At 37.4% G+C, this 26,710-nt stretch overlaps 1 protein-coding gene across 1 annotated transcript in view; it reads right to left on the bottom strand.

Moving 5' to 3' along the window:
• Positions 1–26,710, bottom strand: part of STARD9 (StAR related lipid transfer domain containing 9) — a 95,465-nt gene that overhangs the window by 37,424 nt on the left and 31,331 nt on the right. Inside the window, exons 4-16 of the mRNA XM_066321264.1 lie at positions 18,358–18,474; positions 16,398–16,430; positions 16,247–16,308; positions 15,662–15,774; positions 10,354–10,423; positions 8,050–8,122; positions 7,107–7,174; positions 6,312–6,409; positions 5,894–6,094; positions 5,398–5,495; positions 3,576–3,653; positions 2,746–2,820; positions 2,062–2,241 (exon numbers count right to left, since the gene is read on the bottom strand). Coding sequence (XP_066177361.1) covers positions 2,062–2,241; positions 2,746–2,820; positions 3,576–3,653; positions 5,398–5,495; positions 5,894–6,094; positions 6,312–6,409; positions 7,107–7,174; positions 8,050–8,122; positions 10,354–10,423; positions 15,662–15,774; positions 16,247–16,308; positions 16,398–16,430; positions 18,358–18,474 — 1,266 coding nt within the window. The remainder of the gene's footprint in view (positions 1–2,061; positions 2,242–2,745; positions 2,821–3,575; positions 3,654–5,397; positions 5,496–5,893; positions 6,095–6,311; positions 6,410–7,106; positions 7,175–8,049; positions 8,123–10,353; positions 10,424–15,661; positions 15,775–16,246; positions 16,309–16,397; positions 16,431–18,357; positions 18,475–26,710) is intronic.

Here is a 26,710-nt window from a genome sequence, read left to right as displayed (position 1 = left end):
ACAAAAATAACCATATCCCAGGACCATGCTGATCACGTTTTGAAAATGCTATTATTGAGCTAATAATTGTAATGTTTATACTCTTTCCTAATTTAATATTAAGTATTCTACCTGAAAAAGAGAAAGATGTTTCAGATGAAACAACTGCACAACCTGACCTGAGCACACCACAACTCATCTTCACATCTCTTGAAGTGTTTTTATATTGTTACCTCTTCTGGCCCTGTCTCCTGACTAGAGGTAGAATTCCTTAGGTACATTACAGAACCATAAAGAATAAGACTGTTTTGCCCCTTCAGTTCTGGAAGTACTCCAACTTTCAAAAAGGTTATGAAGTGCCCCTTTTACTGAAACAGTAAACAAATTGCATATTTTTAAGCAATACAAAAAAGATCAGCTAAATCACAGGAAAACATACATCTTTTATTAATGAAAGCCAGAAAATTAAACATAGCCACAGCATTGATTAGTGCAATTAATGCTATGAAATATCAGGGGAGTAAAAGAGTAACACAAAATTTATTTTGCATGATCTGAAAACTGCTGCTGTGAACTCTCTCTAGAAGTACAATGTAAAGAGCTGTTGTATGGTGAAACCCTAATTTGTAAGGAACCACTAATGTTTTACCTTCTTGCTGTTCAGATGAAGGTAACAGACACCAGAGACTAAAAGATGTAAAGCACAAAGAAAAGAAAAGGCAGCATCTAGAAGCAAAGAAAGAAGGGACAAAGATGTTAGAGTGACAGAGTCATGAATGACTTCAGAAGGTGACCCTTCAAACCAGGTTATGCCATTAAAATGAATATATTTAAATTAGGTGTTGTCAAAATTAGTATGGGAAAGTATTTTCTCTTTCCCCAATGGCACATAACAGAAAAAACATTTAAGTAGTAGCAGTTGCTTTCCATAAATATTTATTGTTAATGCAGGGTTGAGTAGTTGAAGTTGCATGTTGATTAGCACTGGACATAAATACTGGTCCCTAATAAATACCTGGTACAATTACTTTGTGTTGGCATGAGGAAAAATTAGTTAAGTTTCTCCTTCAACATAACAGATGAACAGCAGGATTTCTCTTTTAACTATTTGTTGTCATTTTTAAGGGGAATAAAAAAATCCTGTGTCCTTAAACTGTCAATTCCCACAAAATCTAGATAAAGATTTTTTTTATTAGTAGACAGATACATGATTCTCAACCATATTTAACATATATCTTGGCAATGAGTGCACCTCTGTAGAAGTGCCCATCCAACATTCCTTTCACATTAAGCAGCATTAATATTTTAGTAATTTCTATTTGTTTAAACAACATTAAAAAACGTTCAAGACTGGCTTAGCACTTGCTGCGCCAAAAAGCAGAAAACCCCTAAAACTGTCTGACCCAGCCAAGCACATCATACGCCATAATGTGCAGTAATATACATACAATGTTATAAGTTTCTTGGTGGAAACCTTGCCTTAAATTAGCAGCTACACAAAAAGACAGTGTCTATGAGGCCAGGAGTTCTACATGACCCTAAAAAATAGCACTGAAGCAAGTAATTAACCTTCATGCTACATACCTGGTATCTACGTGGCAGATCTCTCATAGGGTTAAAAACAACGTATTGAAATAATTGTCAAAGGGAGCATTTGTTTCTTAAACCTTACTTTTATCTATACATATTCAAATATCCCAGTCTTATGTATACAAATGCATGATAAAATTTGGACCAGTGTGTCTGGAATACTTTAAGCATCATCATTTAAGTTTCCACATATACTAACTCATAACTGCCCTCATGCTTTGTGGACTAATTTTAATATTTTGATTTGCTTGTAATACAATATCAAAGACTTTGCATGCTCATTCATTCATAAGAGGCCAAATTATATGAATTCTTCTCCTTCTCACTTTCCAATTATTTTCTGCTTCCCTCCCCCCCCATTATGTCTTGTGATCTGTGACCTTCATGTTTTTATAACTATGGTGTCAATGTCACCCTAACCACCCTCCATTTCCAAAGAAAACAAATATTTTCAAATTAAAGGGTAAAATAAGACAAGTGACCATATCTCACCCTGAGATGGTACAGCACCACTCCTGTGCTAAGGATATCATCATCCATGGCCATTAGATGAGGTAAATTAGAATCTATTGTTACTCCAGCTTTTTCTTTGTTGATGTCCACACTGTATTCTTCCATGATGGCTTTCCTGTCTGTCCACTTACTTGTCCAGTCTTTGGTCAATTGCTCAATCTTAAAGAATATGAGAGAGAAATCTTTCACTTACTAAGCAGATTAATTTTTCTTTTGGATCATGCTAACAAATTATTTTGCCTGTTTTCAGGCAAAATTTAAAGTCTGCAAAACCTTTCTAGGTTAGCAGTGATCAAACCTTCTCAGTAATTTTGGTAAGTGTACAGAAATTTCATTTGAATAAACTGGAGTTTATGTTAGAAGGGAGAGACTGTGTATAATGAATTGCTGTGATATATTGAGACAGCTTTAAACAAGAGGTAGATTGTGCAGGCTTAGTGATGCACAATGGACTGTGTCCCATTAAGGACATGAGACTTTTGTCACAAGCTGGTAGAGTACACTCAACATTGAATTAAGGACAGCAGTTTCCTGCATTTGCAGAGGAAAAAGGAAAGGATTAAGACAAAAGAGTTTTCACTGTAGTTTTACAACTACAGCAGTGCTATCCCCCTGGCTTAGTGGGGCAGGAGATAGTTACAGCATCAAGTAAATCATACACACCTTAATTTCATTCTGAAGCACCAGCTCAGTCAGGTTGCCATCTCTGTCATCACTCCAAGAGGGACTGGAATTTCTCTGTACAAACAACAGCCACCAAGATCTACAAGTTAGCTTTCTTATTCACAACTGGCAGACATATTCTTTCACTCTCCAGCATTTCAAGGTGATGAAGTCAAGAGAAGGAAAGACAGAATACACATGCTGCCTTTTAACATCTAGCCTACATCTCTCTAGCTATTGCATGCAATTTTTTGGAATAAAGAACTGGTGAAAAAGCAGTAACTGAGAGTTATGTAAACAAATTCTGAAGTATAGTTCCTGTCTCTCTCAGCAAAACATTCTCTCCATGGCTTGGAAAACCAAGACACTATTATTATTCCAACAGAGAAAAACACCAGGAATGTCAGCTGTATTGTGAGGGCTCACAGACGTTCACATCTATTTTAGAGGAAGACAGCATCAACGTCTGCTTGATGCAATGTCAAGAGATGAAACGTCAATTCATCTCTTGAAACTTCCATATCCTTAAAAATAAAATATTTCTATTTCATGGTACTTCTGGGCAGTTAAATCATCCAACTCTATGAAAGACAGGCAAAGAAATCCACTTGAATCATTACATGACTACTTACACTTCAGGTTCATCAGTAGAGTGACAGAAAGAGGAAAAATGACAGAAAAGCAGTTAACCTTATAAAAATTACAAAATCATCCAGAGAACAGTTTAATTTGTCTCCAGTTACAATAAACATGGAAAGATAAACAGATGAGATGAAAGTAAGCTACCTAAAGTAACACAAAAGCTTCAGTAGGGAAATGTTGCTACATACCAGTTCAAAGCTCATCAGCATAGTTTTCAACCTATCAATTTCTTCTCTCAGTTCTCTGATCAGTTTCACATTTGCATCCTGAAACATTGAAACACAGACTGTTGGAAAAATTGGTCTTAAAAAAAACTCTAGCTAAAGAAATCAGTGTGGAAATATTCCAACAGCCAGGAAGAGAGCAGAATAGGCAATCTCTCAGCAGTACTCCTTGCTTCACTCTGCCAGGCCCTTGAGACGTACTGCCTAGGGACAGGTGGTTCTCACCTTTGATAGATTCTCTTTTACTATAAACTTTTTTCCTTCTCTCTTCTGAACACAGACCTGCCATAACATTTGTTCCTATCATGACTAGATGGATACATCACTGCTTCTAAGGATTTACTTTCAAAATAGTTACACTACATCAGAAAGACGCTGTTGCTTAATGCCAGTGTATAAAATCCGATTAGAGGAGACAAAATCAGGATGTCATCCAGGATGGTATTAAAAGTCCTTGCAGCTGATACATAAAGAATTTCCTGTCTGCTTGGTGTGGAGGCATTTATCTTGCTTTCAGAGTAAGCGTTTCGGCACTGACAGTTTCTGGAAAACAGATTTACAGACATTTCAGACAAACTCTTGAGTCAAGAATCAGCTTTCTCTGGGCTGCCAGGTCAATTTGCAGTGAGGGGAAGAACGAAGGGCTGGGGTTGAGTCTAGCATGGGCTGTGCAAGAGAGAGATGGAAACATAAGTTGGGAGCCTGAGAGGCTGTGTGTGACAAGTGGCTTACCCAGGAGTGTTTATGTGACTTTAGCCTATCACAGAGCTGAGAACTGCTGCTGGCAAAACCCAAGCACACAATTGCTGCTACTATTGATGTCTGAAAGCTACTTATAGGCACTGGTAATTAAAATGAAAATGAAATTTGGAAAACCTAGGATTAGAAAGGTTTCCTTCTGCCCAAATTTAACCGAGAATTGATAGGAAAGAAAATAGTGAAGTACAACTCTAAGATTCTATTCTGCAAAATAAAATCTTGATAGACTCATGCCAAATCACAAAAGAATACTACTAATGCTGTAAAGTCAGTGGATTAAATATTAGGAAATGGCTGGAATCACAACTGTTTTTGAAACCTAAATTCACTGTATATTCCTTAAATGGATGCACTGTGACTCAGTCCTTAATTTATATGATCATGTGTAAAGGGAGCCTCATGCAAAATTCCAGGTCAGGAATGCTCAGTTACAGAGCAGAAATTCTGTAGCTTTATATCTCTAGCATATGTGACTGCAGATCTGGATCAGTATGTGCTACTTGAATTTTGCTGTAAAGACAGATAGAATTATGCACTTTCCCATGAATTATTTTTAATGCTGGTTCTTATAACTATAGTATCTAAAACCTCACACCTATTTTTACACTGTCTTTGAGTGAGATAGTTTACATTTTTCACATTTGATAAATGTGGATTGAGCGTAAGGGTGGAAAATGAGAAAAAAAGCACACACTGAAAATTTGTCTTAAGCATCTGAACATCTAGCATTGAACAAGAATGGGATAGCAGAGGCAGCAATAGAATTCAGGCCCCCAGCGCAGCATCTGACTCTATCCTTAATACTCTGCCATTTTTGAACTTGTGCAGCCTGTGAAGGACCTATGTATAATCAAACAAATGAATCTGTCCTAAAGTCAGAGCTCATTCCTAGAAGAGGCAATGAACGAAGCTCAGGTTCTGTGGCCAGAATTATTCCCATGTATTTAAAGGCTTCATTATTTTGTGTACTGAGAAAAAGACAAATTGTGACTGCATAGGCTACCTTAGGCAGAACTCAAGGCCTCACCTCATTTACTCTGGGCTTGTTAATGATATTTTTGGCATTTGCAGCATATCTCAAGGTACTCATGGTCTCATTGTAGCTGGAGCTGGCAGGTGAGATTGCTACAGATAGAAAAAAAAGACACAATTTTAAAAATCATTCAGTTTAATCCAACACTTTTCAAAAAGTGTTGGCTTTTTTTAGTCTTGCTTCTTTAAAAGATGAAGCAAAAAAATAACCCTAGGGTTATTTCATTAGGATCACAGAGAATGTCTTCTCCAGACTGTATTTATAACTGAATGAATCACCTAAAAGCTATGACCTTGGTAAGACTCTTAAACATAATTTCATGCACAATCAGCATGCATTTGAATTTCCTTAAGTATTCTATGAAGTATTTATGAAAATCTTTACAAGGACAGAATCTAAGTGTCATAGCTGTTTTCTCACTGCAGTAGAGGTGTATATTAAAGGCACAATGTAGTGCAAAATATAAAACAATTAATGAAACCAAACTCACTGGCAATCATAATGGTCTTGGAGTTGCCCCCCAGGCTGTCCTTGAGCAGCCAGGTGAGGATGGAGTCACGGTAGGGGATGTAAGCTGGCCGCCTGCTCCCACCGCTGCTGCCAGAGGGAGGGCTGTCCACATGGCTGCTCTCCCCTTCACTTGTGATGCTGTTAATGCTCTGGCAGCTGCTGAACATCTGGGAATTTTGTGCTGAGGGAGAAATACCACAGAGCTCAGGAAAGGGGTCATTTTTTTCTGTCATGGCTATTTAATTTTCTTAGATGTAATTACAGTATATGAAGACACCACACAGCTGCTCAGTCGAGTTTTTTGATGTAAATACAAAAAACCATTTACACTCAACACACAGTGAGCAAATCGTATGTTTTCATCACTACCCTTCAGTATAAAGAACTAATGTGCTTACCTAAAGTGGATATGACAATTCCAAGTGTAACTAATGACTTGTTAATATTGGCACCTTCGGTAATTCTATCTTTACAGTAACTGGGATCAGCTCTTTCACTGTAGCAGGCAGGCATGAAAAAGACAATGCAAAATAAACAAAAATGCCTAATTATTAACATACAGTCAATAAGAAACCATTATGTATTTTCAAGCAGTACAAGAAAACAGAAATTATGAGCTTTGCAATTAAAAACCCCATATACTTGAAATATTTTATATTGCCCTCTATTTCAGAAAGTCCAAACAACCAGGAGTGAAGGCTGTTAGTGCAAGTTACTGTTGAAGACCCACCAAAACATAGACTCAAGTTTGAACTGGGCAACGTAATCATAGTGGTTCTGAATTTAAAAAACAGCATACATTTCACAACTCCTCAAGGGTAGACTGGCTCAGTACAAAAGTCTGTATATTCCCTCAATGCCACTCTCTCTGACCATACGTGCATGGTGATTTATGTTCTCGAGAAAACAAAAGTCCTTTTCTATAACTGTTCTAAAATTCTTGAGAAATGTATGCAACAGCACAGAATTGGTTCTGAGGACCCAAGAGTTCCCTGACTCAATGAAAACCAATACCCAGTACAGAAGAACTAAAGACAAAGACAATGTTAGCTTAATATTCCCTGTTACGTTAAAAGAAAGTCATGCTCACTGTTAGTTCAACGAAATTTTAAAATATTAAACTTCATCTTTTAAGGCAGTGCTGCCAGCATCTTCAGAAAAAAATTTCTTTTTGCTCTTTAGTATTTTATTACCTGCCTGCAAGGTCCACTAAGTTGATCTTGCTTGCAATTTCAGAGGGAAGATTGTTCTCCAATATAGCCTGAAGTCAAAAACATCAATAAGGAAAGATTATTCCCCTTAATTAATTAATGAAAATAAAATTGATGCACTCTTTTGTTTGAAGCTGAGTTGTACAAATGACTGTCTCACTGCCTTTGTTTGTAACCTTGACCCTCTGACTGTGTTCAAACCACTAACTCAACAGCTTTCTCACCCCACAGAGAAACTACCCTCTTATGCCAATTTCCTCTCAAAAAACCCTTTACTGCCTAGAGACTGTGAAAAGCTTTCTTGTAGACCTTGCAGAGTTATTTTCTACTAATGTATTCCAAAGGTCTTCTGTGAAACTAAGGAAAAATATCCCAAAATGTTCTGTGATTGCAGGATGTTAGAAGTGTGAGACAGAAAAGGTCTATTGGATCACTGAATGACTTCCCTGCCAGGGAAGGATGTAATTCCTCCAGAAAAAGGCTGCATTGTTTCAGGGAGAGTACTGGATGCCAAATGCTAAAGAGATGAGCACATCTAAAAAGCTGGGCAGATACAAAATTTTGGTGTAAATTAATGCTGTACTGTGATTATGAATCCTGAACAAAGTGATAAAACATAACCTCAAACATATTCACACGTAATTTTCACAGCATCCGAGAGGGGTTATTGCATTTCAAAGGGCTGATTAGAACTGAAAACATTCCTTTTAAAAGTGAGGTTTTGGCATCACTTCTGACTAACCTTACACAAAGGAGCAGAATGCTTCAATAAACACTGAACACATCTGCAGCGTGATACAAAGGAAATAAGTAACAGCTTCCACTATTACTACAAACAGCACAAAATCGTGCCAAGTAAACAATGCACAACACAGTGAACAATGCTTTTATAAGTGTAGAGGAAGTTGGCTTATTTTTAGCTAACCTGAGTGTAGTGGATGGTGAAGATAGCATGGGATCTGCTGCTGGCATTGTGAATATGTGTAGCTGCTGTGATTCTAGAAAGAAGAACAAACCATTCAATTACAAAGAGTTACTTCCCTGTATTCAGGGAAATCAAAATTAACAAATACAGCAGATAAATGAAAAAATGTGAAACTTGGAGAATACGGCAGGCTGCATTCTTGGATCTGATCCCAGAGCATTTGGCAGAGAACATAGAAGGGTGGAAACTAAGGATCAATTAGAGGTGTTTTTTTCCACCAGCAGCACTCTGAGGAGATATCTTAAAGCAGCCTTACAGCACAGGTATAAGGTGTGGCATAAGCATGGAACACAGCAGAGAAGTACAGCCAGCAACAGCATCAAACAGGTCATCCTCAATACAGAGAGTACAAGCCCAGCACCTCCTCTCCATTTGTCCCCATTTTTATCCCTCGGCATTTCCAAAGGGTTCAAAATCCTTCACACACCACTTCTGGGGTTCCTTTACCCTGATACAGCTCTTTTACACTCTTAGGGCAGTCCAGTGGGACTAACCAGTCCACACATGTGAGTGCTAAATGAATGCTGGAATTCCCTGTGTGGTGCTTGCTTGACTCTGCCATGGACAGATGGGTCAAGCAGCTCTCGTGCTCTGACCCAGTGCACTCTGGTAAGCAGAAACTGCTCACTGAAGGAGGTAGCACCCTCCCATTGCCTCTGTAATGCAAACTTTTAGAAATTCTACTTTCTTTATTGTTGTTTTAATTAGAAAACCCCAAAGAAAGCAGGATTTTGTCCAGGGCAAAAGCAAGGACACAGGTTTTTCTCCCTTGAGCTTGCTTTGAGTATCAGCTATATGTGCAGCCTTTATCATCAGTTTTACCAAGCCTGCCCTCAACAACAGCAGGTAATTTTAGTAGTGCAGAAAAGGACTGTGCTACCATGCTTTTGTTACAAGCCCAGCTGTCAGAGCACTGCAGAGACCAGTTGCACTAGACAGCAGAGACCTGCAGCTGTGTGTCTGCTGCTGAGTGCTCAGGGCATGAGGGCAAAGCCAGGACGCTCCTCCCTGCTGTTCTCTGCTTCCTAACCTCCTCCACAGTCATGTGAGTGGCCACTGCCAAAAGCTACAGGCAGCTGAGGACATTCAGATTACAAGCAAGCCAAAGCTGAGGTAGAAGGAGAACATGAACTAGTCTTCTGAAATTGGAGGAGGAAGACAAACAATTAGGTAAAGGGCAGAATACAGAAAACAGCCCCACAGTGGGCAGAGAATGTAAGGGCACAGCATCGAAGTTTATAAAGTAAAAGAGAAAAAGACAGTGCTCCAAGATTTGGAGGAGGAAGTGTCAGTGCTCCTCACTTCAACAACACATATAAGGTAGTCACAGAGGAAGTTCACATCTCAATCACTCACAACCCATGTAACCCATGCATTCACCTGGAATTTTGTTGTACCGAAAGTCTCTTTTTATGATAAAGCTCCATCTATTAATTGCTACAAGCAGAAACAGCAAAACTTAATCCTGATGTGTATTCTATGGGGTTTTTTTGTGATAATCCAGTTTAGTTTTTATTTACTTGCCAGCCTTCACTGTTATTCTAAAACCTTCACTACTCTTATGATGAGACTTCATACCAGTTTTGGAACTGTGATTAGAATTTGGAGGATCCTTTCAAATGTAACTCTTTTCCATTACTCTAATGGCACCTGTAAAGAAAGATATTCAAGACTTCTTGTCAAAGTGTCTCAAGCAACAAGAGCCAAAATCATTGGCCTAACCAGTGTTCCAAATCCCACAGTTCACTGACAGCAAACACACAATTTGGACTAGGAAATTACAGAAGTAAAACCAAATAATTGTAAACCAAGTACTTCTAGAAAATAAATAAGTATACATTGTATTTTCAGCAGTTTTAAATCACTGAATTACACTACAAAGTGAGTTGAAAGCTATCCAGTCTAAAGTATCATGACCAAGCGAAGGGGAAAAACAGATTGTCTGTTTACAGCAAAATGTTTTCTTGGATTGCATTTTTTATCACAGACAGATGGTGGAATCTTCTGGGTAAGTCAGTATGGGATCAATTTTGAAGAAACAACTTCATGAGTGCTTGTAGCTCTTGGTCTGGACAATATGATGATAGGCAACATCTCGTGTGTGTCATGTGCAGGATCACCAACTCTGACATCCTGTCATCACAAAGCACTGGCAACCCAGCCAGTAAAATAAACATCAATGAAATCAGCAAGCAGGGAAAGAAGAGTTAAATACAGATGGAGCTGGTTTGTTGTGGAAAATACCTTTTAGCTATTCCTTCTTCCAGAAGTTTTACAACTTGCTTGTAGTCTGTAACTAAATGCTGGGTCAAACCTGCCGAAGATTCAAGAAGAGTTTAAATATTTGCTTTCTCAAGAAGTTTCATTCAGTTTATCCAACAATTTACCCAACATCATGAAAATAAGGATGTTGTGCTGAGATGACAGTCTATTATACATGTAGTCTCTCGATTACAGTAAATTTTATTAAAACCCACAACTATTTCACTTTTAAAAATTAAGTAAAAAATTCTAGTTCATCCTTCCTATGCAGTGACATTAGTATAAAAAACACCTCATACCTTCAAAGATCAGAACTTTTCCATCTGGACAACAATAGTACTTAAAAAACAGCAAAACCCTAAGTCCATAATAAATTTCCATCTATGTCACTGGTTCAACTTGAGTACAGATCCTACAAAAGAGATTTTGGCCATTGCCTCTGGACGATGGCTCTGCTCACACAACAAACTGAACTAGGAACTAACCCCTGTGAATAACTACCACAGAGTTAAACAGGCTTTACTCTGCACTTGGGAATCTTCATGCACTTCTCTCCTCAGATGGCTTTTTGAAAGATCTCCCCAAATAATGGTATTAATCATCTGGCCTTTTCTTGTCTTCTCCTTTCAGTTTGTTTTTGGTTGGTTTTACTTCTTTGTTTTTTTACAACTGATTCTATTTTTAAGGAGGGGAAAGCCCCCTAAAGAAATGAAAGGATTCCCACATTCAGAGCCTGCTGTGCTGGAGGGGTGATCATGACCCAGAGGGCCCCAGTGGAGGGCGGTGTGCTGCTGTGCTGAGGCACTGCCAGCTCCTGGCAAAATGCAAATTCCAGCACAAGCAGGAAATCATCCTCAATAGGCTTGTACTTCCCATAAATCCAGTTTAATATGCCTTGTCACTGAGGACTATTTCTCATTTGTACTGCAGTGACTCCTTAAAAAACACCTGAGTTGTGAAGCAAGTCTTTGCCATGTCAGAGCCAACAAAACACGCCTGCGCAGAATGTTTTATCTCACAGTTGGAAATCCAGAGCAACTTCCTCTCCCTCCACAGATTTAGGTTTGGATTGTTTTACTACAGACCACAAAAGCGTGGGTGAAGGGGAAGCACTGAAAAAAAATTATTTATTTGGATCAAATAATTTGTCTACTGCTAGAATGTAAGTCAAGATTAATATGAAATACAACAAGACTGAAATAGGTACTGCTGATATTGTTAGTCTATCCTTTCATGATAACAGCTTGCTTAACTCTAAATGAAAGCAAAACCTAAAGCAAAGAAGGGATTTTACTTTAGACCTTTAATAACTGATACATATAAAGAAAAAAAAAAAAAGCTTTTTGGATCACCCACACTTTAAAAAAAGCACCTAACCGTGTGTGTGTGAATACTTGCACACACACAAATTATAGAATGATTTTCAAATAAAACTATTTCTTCTGCTCTCTAGTGTCTCTTTACAGCACATTAATTCCAGAAGTCATCACATTTTCCATTTGAGAAAGAGGCCCATTATTTGTCCAGCCGCACTGGGATCTTCAAAGCTCAGAATATGGAAACTATCATACATTGTTTTCCCAGACCCCTTTTCAGGGTCTTATTTAACTGAATAAAAATACCATTATAAAAAGGAAGCATAGAAGAAATTCTTACCTGCCTACATTTCCCTAAGCACTGGAATTGTGAATCTAGCAGAGAGTTTAAAATAATTAGCTTTTTAATAATGCTAATGAAATATTTATATACTGCTTGAAAAGAAATGATATAATGTTCTGTTGGCTGCCAGAAAAAGAAAGGTCATTTTCAAGTCCCATAGAAAGATCAAAACCACTTGCTCATCTAGAAATCTGCCTTGGACTAAGAAAGGATCTCCCCTAGAAATCTGTCTCAGAGTAATAAAATAGATTGCATCATTTCCTGATTTAAGAGAGGCTGATTCCTTAACAGTGCAACCATCTGTGAGGGGGAAGTTTGAAACGATTCCAATCCAAAGCACTGAAACACTTTCAGCATTTTAAAGGCTACAATCTCTCAGCCTTTACGCGAAAAAAACGATGGGTTGGAAATCATTTAAAATACTTAGTGTTCAGAGCTGGGACTTTCTGACTGGACTTTCAAATGGAAAATGCATTGCCCAGAGCATCTAAGTGTCTTTAAAGGGATTATGTTTTCTAATTTTCCCCTCTCTCTATTCTTCATCCACAGCTAACTGTACTCCAGATGTCATTGACACCAAACACACAACTAGAACTAACATACACTGAAAAGCTCCCCATAGGAGTCAGCAAACCTTAAAGTTGCTGATTCCTTGCAAGAAGTAGGATGCAAATACAGCAGCTAGTCCTTAACTTGCTTGATCTATGTAAAACAATGAAAAATTTCTGAGCTTTGCTGATGTGCACCAATTTCATTTCTCCCATACAGTAAATTGCCTGGAAATGAAACACAAAGCAAGCTCTCCCAGTAAACTTGCTGATAATTTTGATCTTAGCTGTCTAGCTATTGGAAATATTATTCTTGCACTCTGATCCTGCACAAAGAGACTGCACATAAAACTGCCAAAGACTACTTCAGCTCATAGAAAACCCTCATCACAGAGCTCAGCAATCTTTGATTGCAGCAATACATTAGTGCAGTTGAGAAGGGCATTTTGTACCAGTGTTGTGAACCTCTCCATAAGAGGCTTTCTTGAATATGATCTTGTTGAAATCAAGCTGCCTATACTTCAAACTTGCATTCAAGTCACTGGTGCTTATTTTTTGGTGTGAGCTAATGAATGCAGTTCCATCACACTTCATTAGTCCCTCTCCTCAACAGACACTAGGGCTGTCTCAAGCAAAGCAATCTGTCACAGTTGTCAAGTGCATAAACTGCATAGGCAAATTTATTAATATATATTTGTATACACATGTCTAAAAAAAAGAACTGTCATCTCTTGCCCTAAGTCACTGACTCATCAGCCTGAAGTTACTTCAGTTCACATGGTCTCACAACAGCATCTAATTGTACCTCATGGTGTCCTCAGAAGAGAAAATATTTTATTTCTCATGCATGTGATCAGTTATTTTAAAAAAACATGAATCACACTTACTACTGAAAATAAAGTTTTTCTTACAGGCACTAACACAATTTTATTTTGAGGCTGTCATAATATACAGAAGGAATGAATAATCTAAAATAAATTATTCAAACTGAATTTACAAATGTGGCCAGAAATGGCAGACATTACTTTGGGTAATCTTTTGCCATTATCTTTTCCTCTTAATTTACAAAATCTAATCAACTAGGAACTTTATTGGCATATTTCAGGGCTCTAGCATAAAATTTTTCCAATCAAAAATTTCAGCTGCATCCAAGTATAAAATCCTTATTCAAAAAGGCTAAATAAAAACCTCCCAAAACCACAATAGAAACAAATAAACAAACAACCCTCCCCCCCATCAATGAACTCCACAACAACAAAAAAAGCCACAATAGAATTGAAAAAGAAGTGGCAGAATTGGCCTGGAAGGTTCCAGATGAAGACAAAACAGTGACAAAAGGCAAGCCAGCCCATTGGCAGAAGCTATAACTTTATTCTCTTTTGAAACAGAGAAAGTCCATTATATGCAGCCAAGGAATCAGTGGAGATATAAGGCCTGAGAAAAGAAATTGCCAAGGAAGGAAGCAGTTTAAAGACCCTTTCTTGCATGATGAATGCACAGCTGCTAAGAGAAAATAATTAGTATCTGAACTCCATCAACAATGAAGTTCTCCAATAACAAGCAAGTGGAAAGAAAATCTTGGAGAGCCCTAAATAAAAGCCAAATGTCTATGAATCTGCTTTTCAAAAAATTATGTTTGCCATACCATTGAGACCATCTATATAATTTTCCAAGTCTCCTTAAACAGGATGCTGATGAGCTGGGAAAGCACAGCTGAAACAATCAGAATGTCTGATAGGCATTGTGTACAGGACCATGAAAGTTCAACATTTTCCAAGTGCTAATTTCATATTTTGGGAGGAGGAATTGGTAACAGCAATGGTTGTTAGATGTACTACGACCAATACAGCAGGTGTCTAAGGAGTCAGAGCTGGGCTCCATTCCATCAGGCTCCATCCAATCACACAGTCAAGTCACTCTGTCTGTTGTCACATCTTCCTTTTTAATCTCTGGAGGAGGGATAACCATGTGATGGGTAATGCCATAACAAAGAAAAACAGGGAGAAAAGTCAACCAGGGAGAGCAAGAGAAATTCACTAAACAGAGACAAGGACTCTACTTAGAAGTCAGGACAAACCAGTATTTGCTCTGATGTGACAGGATCCATAAAATTCTATGTGATATGCATTTTGTGTACTAAGTGCACACCCCCTTGGGTATTCCTACTCACTTGGTGGCCAGCCAAGCAGTTGCAGTCAGTGATACCAGAGGCTGCTCTGGAATTCTGTCCACTGGATGTAAGGCATGAAGAGAAGGAAATGTACGCATTTACTTTCTAAACAAAGCTCCAGTTTGGAAAACACTCTTCTTTCTGATCTCCACCATAAATCTACTTTGTATGATTTTACGCTGGTGCACTGATTTTGAGATATGATATTTTTCAGCTGTTGGTCAGATACATGGCAATGTAGCTGGCAAACTTTACACCAGAAGCCAATCAATTTACGAAATACCAAAGGCCAGACTGCAATTTAAAGCTGTATGAGACCTTGAGGTGAAAGCGACAATCAAAACTGAAAATAAACCAGAAGTAGAAAAAACAATGAAAGAGAAGGTAAGAACTAAAGTAAGAAAGACAACTGAAAAAGCTGACAACTGAAAATGAAGCTTATTAGGTTTTCACTTGAGTGAGATTTTCATTCCTTCTCATGGCCTGCCCTGCAACATCAAACAGTTGAATTCATCTACTTTTTGGGTTTTTTCAGTGTATATTCTGCTGTCAAGGTATGAAACAGGCATGAAGGGACCTTAAGCTGTTCTGGAGTACCCATTTAGAGCTAATGTTAGTAGATTTCTTGATTCATTTAATATTTCTTTAAAATAAAAGAAAGAAAAATAATATGGCTCCCACATGACCTATGGCTGGAAAAGGCAGACAGTGCAGGATATCCAGCCAGTAGGACAACAGAGTCAAAGCTTTCAGTGTACTACAGGTGGCCATACAACAAGAAAAACATTTAAGAGAAGTAACCCTTGAAGAGCAGAGGCAATTATGATCGCTGCAGGAATACATGCAAAGACACAGACACATCTGACCTGCACTCCCTTGCAGTTCTGATGCAAATTGAGAATCCCACTCTCACCTTGTACATAAGGCCCTGTTTCAGGGTGCTCTCGAACTCGAAGTGTGTAAGGTTTCTTTCGGTCTGACTGTTTTAACAGGTCTCGGACACGCTCGTTATAGATTTCAAGAAAACTAAAAAGAAAAAAAAAAAAAAGGAAAGTTAAATTCACTCAACTAAAAAACAAAACAAAAGAAGTAACTGTATATTTAGACAATGTAACTTACTCTTACACAGATTTTTTGCACTAGTCTGCTCAAATCTCCAGATTTCCAAACACAATGCTTTATTAGGTCCAAGGGAATAATGATTAAGACCAGAATGTAGGATTATGGCTCAATTTAGGAGTTAAACAAGGCAAGTAATTCTTCACTGCATTCCTATTTCAGCTTTTTACACAGAAGTGAACAGACTGACTCCAAAGAACTACACTTAGATGGAAAATTAAATCCAATACTTTCTCATCATTCCTCTGTGTTTCCCCCCTTGTTCAAAAACTATCTTCTAAGAAAACAGAAAAAAATAAACTAGGCTTGACTTTGTTCAACCACAGAAGTATGTTGTTAAAAGCTTTCATATTCTTGTCCAAAACAGTGACACACTTACCTGACCTTTACTCTGCACGATGCCATCTGGTCTGAGTAGTCATTCTTCCTTGAAAAGAGGCCCTTCACAAAGAAGAAGTTTATGTAAATATAAAATACATTAAGAAAATCTAACTGCTTAAACAAATGCAAGTGAAGAAAAAAAATAATACCTCACATATACGAGGTGTCAGCCCAATGGATGCCTTCAAATAACAAACACAAAAAAATTAAATAATACATTTTCTAACACTCATGCAAAACCTATTCTTAAACAAAAGCCAAGTTATAAGAAAAGGACAGAATCATAGTGTAGTAATGACTGTATGGTGGATTACAAGACAAACAGCCATGGCTATTTATACCTAAAGTAATTTTAGGGCAATGTACACAGCATTGATGAGAAATTTAGAGGCTTGGGTTAAATCCAAAAGCTGTTTGATGTAATGATACGACACATGTCTGTGTCAGAGGTGTTGCAGACTAGATGAAGCCAGGCCAACACTGAAACTAGGTTGACTGCTCATGAATATTTTTAGGTTTTCCTTATTCTACTTTTATTTCTTCATGCTATGGCATCACAGAGGAGCCTTGGAACAGCTTTATACTCTAGATTTATAAACTCTGTCTCTCAGAGAGAGTAGGATATGAGGCTGCTAACAATACCCAGATTGGTGATTTAAATTTTACCCAGTCTACACAGCCCTGAAATAGTTTTGTGTGATGAACCCTCCCTATGATATGATTGCTCACACTCTAGTGACTGCAGTGCCAACACACCCTGGGGAAGACACCAGGGCTCAGGTGGATTCTGCTGGCTGAATAGGATGAAAGGCTTTTTTCAGAAGGAATACTTGAATCTGTGTTAAAAGAAGAAAATCCAGGTTCATCAAGTGGATCACCATGGACAAAACCATGTTTATACCAAACACTGGAACAGTGTTTCACAGTGAATATATATTATTAAAGATGAGCTCAAATTGCATTGGAGAAAGAAATTATTTTAAAGCAAGAAATCTCTTAGAAACACAACATCCAGAAATTTCCATGAAAATAATGATAATTTCAAGTGGTGGCCATTCTGAATTGCTAAGATATTTTCAAAATAAGGTAATACAAATATCCTATTTTGACACCTATTAACCCAAATGTTAACAATTCTTCAGGCTTTTATAGCATAAAACTCGATTTCATATAAAATTAATAGAGAATGTGGTAATAATGTAACTAAATCCTATTGTTGATGTCTATTAAGAAAATAAAATTTAAAAAATCCAAACTCTTGTCAAAAGAACAAGCTATGTTAGAACAGGCCTCTTATCTTTGGGGTTTAAACACATTTTGCCTTTATTTCACCTTATAAATTGAATCTCACAGGTGTAGAAAATATTGGTCCACTTATGCAAACTATTATTTTTTTTTTCTTTTTAGCTGTATGTTCCAGCAACAGCTAAGAATATTCATGGATAAAAATCAATTTGCCTTCTGTTGCAACAAAACACAGGAAATAATCAATTATCAATTGACTCCCATCAATCTGTTTAGCAATATGAAAATACACTTTAGGTGATGCCTGGTAGACAATATTAAAATGTAACAGCTTCTGTAAATTCCATTTAAATGCATGTCAAAACCAAAGTGAAGTATTACTTTCCACAGCCCAATATTCCAAGTATAATCAAGCCTGTTACAACTATTACTGTGAATTGTATCCAGTTTTATTTGTGAAAGTAACTTAATCTCAGCATAGGTCAGATTGCCAAAATATCACATAGAAATGAATACTTTGTATTATCTTGGGCTATAGTTTCTAAAATCCAGAACTATTACAGGGTATTCAGGTTTTTTGTTTTTGTTTTTTTTGTCCTCTAACTTCATTATAAGATTCTTAAGTAGTAAGAAGATTATCTAATAATAAATATTCAAACTCCACCATACTTTCTGATATTTTTACCTGATACTCTATTTTTTACCTAAATGTAAATGGTCACATTTTATTCATTTTAAAACCAAATAAAACATGTATAAACATTCTGCTCAACAAGCACCACAACCACTGTTTAAAAATAAAGCAATGTTTCTGCTAGACATCCTGCCCTTAACCCTAAGTTAAAAATGAATGGTGCAACTCACAGGTGTTCCCATCATTGTGTAAGTTTTTCCTGAACCTGTCTGTCCATATGCAAAGAGGCAGATGTTGTATCCTCTAAATGCACCAGACAACACAGAAGTGCCAAGGTCCTGGAAGACCTGAAAAGGTCAAGAGAAATAAAACAGTCCATGAACAATATGCTTCCCTGTAAACACTCTTTATCACCTGCAGGTCTTGCTCTTTAATAACTCTGTGGGAACAAGGATCTTCACACATTTGTCTTTCTGTTTGATCAGCATCAATGTTGGGTGCTCAGCATTCACTTGTTAGATCTTCCTTAAGATACTGGTATACCAAGCATAGTGCTGACAGGAGGCAGTAGTGTTTAAGTGCTTCCTTGCCTGCTCTCTCTTATTTTATATTCAGACTGTGTGAATTCTTGAGGATCTTTCCTATCCTGAGTGTTTGCAGTTCTCATTATAAATGTGTCAGAAAGTCATGACCAAGGCTCTTGGATGCAATTCTGTAAATTCTGCATAAAACTTATATATCAGAAGCAAAGTCTAATCTGCACACAGATTTCACCCAAGCAATATTTCTATCTGACCCATCTGGTCAATAAGTGACACCACCAGAGGCTACATGCTTCATCTTCTCTTCATACCAAACATGCAGTGATGTGTCTTTTTCTCCTCATTGTATTACAGAGCCAGGATCTGTTACCACCAAATCCTTGTCAGCAAGATCTGACCGGTTATGCCTTCTACTTTTCCTTTTTTTTTTTTTTTTTTGGTCCACAGGTGACCCACATTGCAATCACATTCCAGGACATCAAAGCCCTGCCCTAGACCAGCTGAAAGGACACATAGTAAAGTTTTCCAGGAAGTGCATTGTGGATCAAAAGGTTCCAGTAGGCAGGCTGCCAACCCCTGTGCACACTTTAGCCTTGCAAAAGAGGTGTTACAAGCATTAATGGTTTTGCTGCTGACATAGAAATCTGGTTAGTATATACAGAGAGATGCATAGTGTTTCAGTGATGTGATATCTCATCCATTGCCAGGTCATTTGCTTCTCCAGTGAACAGATAAATGTACTAAACTGATACAAACATCAATAGAAAAAAAATCATAGATCACCACTTTACCTAAACTGCCCAGATAGCAGATTGGAAATCCTCTCCTGAGACTTCACTTTTCAGATCATATTTCAACTCAAACTAAGACAAGATGCTAATTTCCAGCTGAAGAATCAATAACATTCCTATTTGGCAAAATTTGACTACCTCTGTTTGTATTTGTAAGGGTGCGTGGCATGTTAGAGCACCTGCTTCACAAGGATTATCAGCTCAAGAAACTTTCCCATTCAAAGCATATGAGAAAGACACGAACAAAACACAGGGATACAAATGTAATAGACAAGGGATAAAAAAAGAGAGAGAGAAACACTCCAGTCACTATTGGAGGCTGTCAAGAAACTGAAGCAGAGCTTTGGAGAGGGTCAACCTGCACTTCACAGCCAACACTACAGAGAAAAAGGGAAACAGGAGAGTTTGGAATATTTGAGAGGGATCTGCAGGGCTGTGTGAAACTCACCAAGGAATGTTTAGGGTGAGGAGTACTAAGTATTAAGGTAAGGAATAATAATTACAAGCATAGTTCAAGCTGATGGTTAAGGGATTCAGCACATGCACATTTGCTTGTGAGCAGCAAATTGGGCTACCAGGCAAGTAGAAGCCCTGCAGAGAGGTTAAAAGGGCACAGGGTCCAGGGATAGTTATTCTCATGTGAATTCTCCAGTGAACACTAAACTTCCCCTCAGCAGAAGTACCGCTAGGATCTTTTCCCTACCTGGTTAGCATGTAAAACTTGCAGGACATCTCTAGGACAGGACACTGAAGTTCAAAGGAGAAAGTTCCTCCTGTGTGAGTAGCTCAATAAAATCAATAACTGGGAACGTGAATATAAGGGGCAGGAGGAAAGAATCGGATCTAAATTCAAGATGGCAAGAGCTAGTTCTGAAGATTGAGGGAGGACTGGAGTCAAGCAGTATAAAGGACTAAGGAATTACAGGATGAATTATCTTGAAGTAAGGGAACCAAGGCAATACTGGGCCCATTTCAGAGTATCAACATTGAAAAAATTCAGGAATTTTGCACGGCTCATTGTACTAGAAGCAACTGGAGGATTCCAAATCAATGTAGAAACCCATACTTCACACAGTAGAACCTCTTACAGCAGGGATAAATGAAGCCTAGAGAAGTATCTTGATTCTTTCCTCAGTAAGTGCTATACTCCTTTCTGAAAGTTCACAATGGATCTTTGAGAGTTAGTAACTAAGCTAAGTGTAATAAAATGAAATCTTCACAGGTGGCAAGCTCTCAGGATAGCAACACTAATCAATGCCATCCGGACACTGGTTATTTTAGAACAACAGCATTTTACTTCTTGCTCTGTTGTTAAAACTTTTGTACAATGTTGTGCAACTCATTTAGCATTTTCATGGTTCAATTTTCTATAGATAAAGTAGGAATAATGCTATCCATTTGTAGAAGATTATGGGATGTTCTTACTAGTGTTTGTAAATCTCCTTGCAATTTTAGAACATCCATTGCAATTTAAGCTAACTGCAAATTATTGGGCATGCCCTCTCTCCAGGGGTACCTTGGACTCACTGAAAGAAGAGGTTTTAAGTGCAGTCTCAGTTAAAGCTGCTACATTTATTCTGTATTAAATACACATGGTTACCCAAACACTTAAATACAAATATGTTTCAAATCAGACCTTTTTAAGTTAGGCCTTGAGAGAAGACATGTAATACAAGCAAAACTGGATACTCTGGAAACAGTGATACAACCCTAGGATGGTAATGCATCAGAATTTCAAAAAATTATTTACTGAACTTCTATAAAAAGCTGATTTGTACTGTTTTGTTTTTTGTTATTTCTGGTAAATTTCTCTCCTTTTGTGAGGATAAATTACAATTAATTTAATTGAATATAGCCTCAATTTAGTCAGAGAAGCCTCTTTGTTTTAGTGTACTACAGAAAAAATGGAGAAGTGAAGCACAGCAATCAATTTATTACTTGTTTAACAAGGAAGGAGAGTAATTGAAATCAAAGCTTTTTCTAATATCAGAGGCATTAGTCCAAATACCATCGGCAATAAGAGATGCAGTTTATACAGAAAGTCCTAATTAATCATTCTGGGCATATGTACTGACATATTTCATGATACAATAGACTGAATCACAGATTTTGCTGATCACAAGGCAGGGGTGGCAGGGAAAAGAAGATCTTTCTGGGATTCCTCCAAGTCTCACATTTGAAATGAAACTTCAGGAAGATGAGGTTTTTCAAGGAACATGAGTTTGATATGGTTTCCTGCAGAGAACACACCATTTGGCTGAGACGGCTCTGTCCTCCCTGCATGGCTGCTCGGCGTGACTGGCACTGTTCACTTTGTCCCAAGCAAGAATGAGCCTTTCAACAAAGCCCTAACTGGCTTTGCCATGTCTTTTCCCTGCACTTGCCCTGCTGCATGTGGTCCACACCCCATGGTGATCTGTGAAATATTCTACAATCTATCACTGGTCAACTGTCCTAACAGTGGGGAAAAAAAAAAAAAAAAAAAAAAGCCTTTTTGAAAAAGTTATGAGAAGGCATTAAGACAACTGTCAAATTATCACCATTGAGATAATCCTATTGAAAACTGAAGACTAGGAAGACTGACTATTTATTTATTTTGAAATACAAATGTATTAGAGGTTAAATGAATGTGCCACTCTGCAAACAACCTCTGAAACTCTTTTGGGAATCAAAATATATGAAGCATAAACTGAAGTCAGCATGGAACACAAAGTAAATCTACACTGAAAATCTGCAGTCAGTATCAGGTCACGCCTAACAAGAAAATCAGGATTTATTACTCAATTCAAAACAAAATAAAATTTGGTAGAACAAACTGAGATGTGGGTTTGGGTTGTTTCTTCAAGAACGCTTGAGAATTTTAACATTTCCACACAGCCCATTTTTAAAATAGCAATCGGAAATGAACCTGTTTCACCAAAAGATAAAAAAATTGGAGGAGTCTAGGAAATGTCAAAGAAGGATACGACCTGTCTTAAGAAACAGTGATGACCAAGTGACAGAAGACATTTCTTCTCCCTGTTGCACGAACCTTCATAAAGTGAGTTTCACAATACTAAAGTAGTAAAACTCTTCCTTTTTAGAAATTGGAAACATGTTTTGAAATTTGATTTGTGAGTAATAAGCATAACAATCTTTTTCACTACCAGGAGATTTATAAGAGACAATCAGTAATCTGTTCTAGTTCTTTCCTACTTAGACAGCAGATTCAGAAATCTCTTGGCTCTCCTTTATTAGCTTAAAAGTCAAAATTTATAGTGGGTTTTTACATCTGTCTTAAATAATGAATTTTCAGGACATTGAAAAATACCTTATTTATTAGCCTGAGATTATATCATATTTTATCACATTAGACCTGTATGTCTGAGTGTAAGTGCATCAGCAGACAGATGACTATATATTTTTAAGGAATGTATTTTGTCCCACTGCTAAGAAGTAAAATAAGGCATGGAGAAAATCCAGTTACTCGTCAAAAGTGAGAGAATTTTCAGATTTATTTTATTAACGAAAAGTAATGATTTAGGACTTTAGTTTACACTGCAATTTTTACTCAGATATTAAAAGTGCAAAGCCTTTTGTTTTCAAATTCTTCTTTTTAAAAAGGCCTAATTATTTTTGAAAAAAAGTCTTAGCATATTCTATTTCTCCCAACTGCCTGTGCATATTATAAAGACTTTTTCCTTTTGTATTCTTTGACTCCTTAGTTATTATCAAACCAATGGCCTATGGATAATCCCTTGAATCCATAACCTCTCTGTGACACACACTAAGACAGACACAAGTGTGTTGACTGTCAGTTTTTGGTACGTTCCTCCAAAAGATTGGAGATAATTAAACTGTTCTCTAATGCAGGAGATCCAAACTAATGCCACTGACTTTGTAACACAAGGCTCAGCTACTATCAGTACCTTTGACTTTTCTTCGAATTACTGTGCATTGAATAGACACACACCTAGCACAGCTGATGACAAAAAATTACATATTTTACATTGTAAGTGGAAGGGGTTCTCTTTATTCTCTGAAAGTGTCCCTCTTTGACTAATAAGTGCTTTAATTTTGTAGATAATGGGGTCATTCTATCAAAGATGAAGGTTTGGCAATATAAATTTCCTGAGCATAAAACTTTCCTTTCTTAATCCAATCAGAAACCGGATTGCAAGAAGAAAGAAAAAAGCGATTGTATTAAATGACAGTAGATTGACTGTTATGCTTTAGGGTTTAATAATTTGGGAAACTGAATGTTTTTCTAAGTCACTCAAGCCAAGTCTCAGAGTCACATGAAAAAAGGTCCCATAAACTTCCAGGTACAGCATGTAATACCAAGTTTCCAAATGCGAGGGATCAATACTGATAAATAAGCATTTTCTGGGACTTCAGGTTTTTCCCTTAAATAATATCTTAGACCTGCATTTTGCTTTGAGAACAATGGAAAAGCAATGACCAACTTAGACTGAAAAAGAGGAAAAGGGAGGGGAAAGCAGAAGGAGGGAAGTTACAGCTTCTAGGAGTAACAAGTTAATAAAATAGTTTATGAAGTCTTATTTGGACAGCACCTATTTTCTCATTTGCCAATGTCTGATATGGTCAATGTTTAATAGTAACATTAGGACACTAAATCAACCTTAGAAACCTCAGAAATTTCAATAGAGTTTATTTGGTAAAAGAAAAAAAAAGAAAAAAAAAAGGAATAAAAAAGGATTTAAAAAAGGATTTTTGAATAATAAAATTCCTACTTATTACAGGCATGGTCCACAAGCATCAATACTGACAACTTACCAACAGCAATCCAGTTTTACTGAAAAACATTAGGCTAAAGCTAGTATTCTAAGATAAACTCCCACAGCTAATAACCAGGACCAAACTCAAAGGACAATTACCTTCTTACACAGGACAATTTTAAAATAGCCTTTAAAATACCCAAGTTTAACAAAAGTGGAAAAGACTCCAGTGAAGAAAGACACACAGCCAAAAGCTACTTTTGACCACAGCACCAACAAGTGAGTTTATAAATGTTGAAAAAACTCAACAGCCTGATTTCCATTAAAGATTTGCCATGCAAACAAGATAAAGAAAAACTTCCTTATCAGTAGATAGAAAGCTTCAAAGTATCAAGAACTGCAGCAGACAAAATGAATTAAGTACTAAAGAGGTGCTATTATTTACTTTACAAACAAAATCACACTCAGCCAATAGGTCAGGGCAGTTTGAGTAACTTTATGAAAAGGCCCAGTCCTGCAGTATCTGTTTGCCACAGTCCCCACTGTGAACTACAGATATGCTGTGTCTCATATTTGGTGTGTTTTCCTTCCAGACTCTTGCCTGCCTCAAGCTGTTGCTGTTTGGGTTACAACTAAACTGTATTTAAATTGCTGCCACATTCTGAATGTAGCATCCAAGACTTAGATTTAAGGTGGAAGAAATGTAATTAAATAGAATTATACAGAACTAAGCAATTCCTGCCAAAATAATGAAAGCCTTCATCCCACAGTCTTTACAAATCCCTCAAGATTAATTTAAATAAAAAGGCAGAAAGAGAATGCAAAGAAGGAATATGTAAAAACAAATCTAGGAGGTTGTTCCAATAATGCAAGGCTTTTAGAAAAAGCACATATTTTGTCTTAACAGATATTAAACAAATGTCAGCCGAAGGGCTTTTTGTACATGGCCAGAGAAAGCACAAGCCAAGGGAAGCCCATTATGCTGATCAGTTGCACAGAACCCTCCACTGTGACATTTGGATTACTTCAGCAACATTACTCCTTGGTCTGAATGGGATAAAGCGGAAGGGGGGAAGGCATCGGTTGGTTAGTTTGGGAACGCTTTTTCTCTCTTAACAAGAGGCCACGGCTTCACAACCAGGATTATTTCTTTTCCTTCTCTCTATCCTGCCTTTTCAGTTTCTTTTTCCCAGTCCAACCGGAAGCAGGGCTGTGAAAGGGACGGCTTCTCTCCAGCTCGAGAAGCTTGGCCCCTGGCAGAGGCATTTGCACCAGAACTTAAGAGACAGCTCTGTTTTTGGCTCTGCCAACAGACTTCCTGTGTGTCCTTAAATCCCTTTGTGCTTTAATTTTCCCTGTGAGAGGCAACAATGATTTCTTTGTTCATCTTATCAGGTGTCATTTTTTTCAAGTGGAAAAACTGTCTGCTCTCTGTGGTAATGTACATACACACACTAAACTTAACTGCGTGAAAATTCGAGCTTGATTAAGGTATTTAGAAGAAGCCATAAAATAAAAATACTGGAGAAAGTCACAGATAATATGTGACAAATCTATTGATCTTGTGGGGGGAACAGTAGGGAGAATATAGGATTCTGATTAGGCTGAGTGGTAGCTTTACATTCCTGCCAATTTTATTGCTGAATTTTACAATCATGAAAATACACATTATTCACTCATTAAAAACCCCCACATTTTGAAATAGGAAAAAAAAAAAAAAACAAACAACCCTGTGCTTAGAACATCAGTCTAATTTATAAATGTTCTGATAGAACCTGAACTTTTAAAAGTTCTAAACTGCTTCATCATCAGAGGTACAACTCCACTCTACTTTTTTCTTTTCTTTTTTATAAAATCGCTGGTGTTCTGCTGTAAACATCAGCTTGTGTATTTTCCTCTACCTGTACAAAAGCACATACCTATCATCTCTTTGTCTTTCCAACAGGGATTTATAGAAGAGCAATTTTAATGTAATAGCTATATAATCCAAACTCTACAGCATTTGACACTACATCAATATTGATTTAACTCAGTCCAGCCATATTTGTCATAATTAAGCTTTCTACACTGAAAAAAACCTGACCATTTTGGCTTTATTAATGAATACTTTAAGATTCACAAATAGCATTTTGTGGTTTGGGGGTCTTTAAAACTAGATAAAAACTAGTAAGCATCCTTAGGGAAAGGAAGAAGATTAAAGCAAATGGCTAGCTACACACAACTTGCAACACTGTCTACAAACCACTTAATGAGCAGATGAGAAATTAAAAGTGGTTTCATTCCTCTGTCCCAGGAACCTGGGACTACAGGTTTGAGTGCTGGGTTGGATGTCAGAGGTGCAGATTTTCTCTCTGTGCTGTGAATCTCCAACAGCAGAACAGTAACATTGCAACATAGAACAGTGCCAGCAATACCCCATGAAGAAAAAATTCTCCTGAGTGAATTCTGGGCCAGACCACACAATAATGGAACCAAGGGTGAAGCTAAAATTTTCAGCTTTACAAAAGGTCTAGCAGAGGCTAGTGTGACAAC

Source organism: Sylvia atricapilla, chromosome 6, assembly GCF_009819655.1.
Source record: "Sylvia atricapilla isolate bSylAtr1 chromosome 6, bSylAtr1.pri, whole genome shotgun sequence".
In the NCBI taxonomy this organism is placed as follows: domain Eukaryota; kingdom Metazoa; phylum Chordata; class Aves; order Passeriformes; family Sylviidae; genus Sylvia; species Sylvia atricapilla.
The sequence above is the reverse complement of the archived record's forward strand: the minus strand, read 5'-3'. Positions and strand labels throughout refer to the sequence as shown.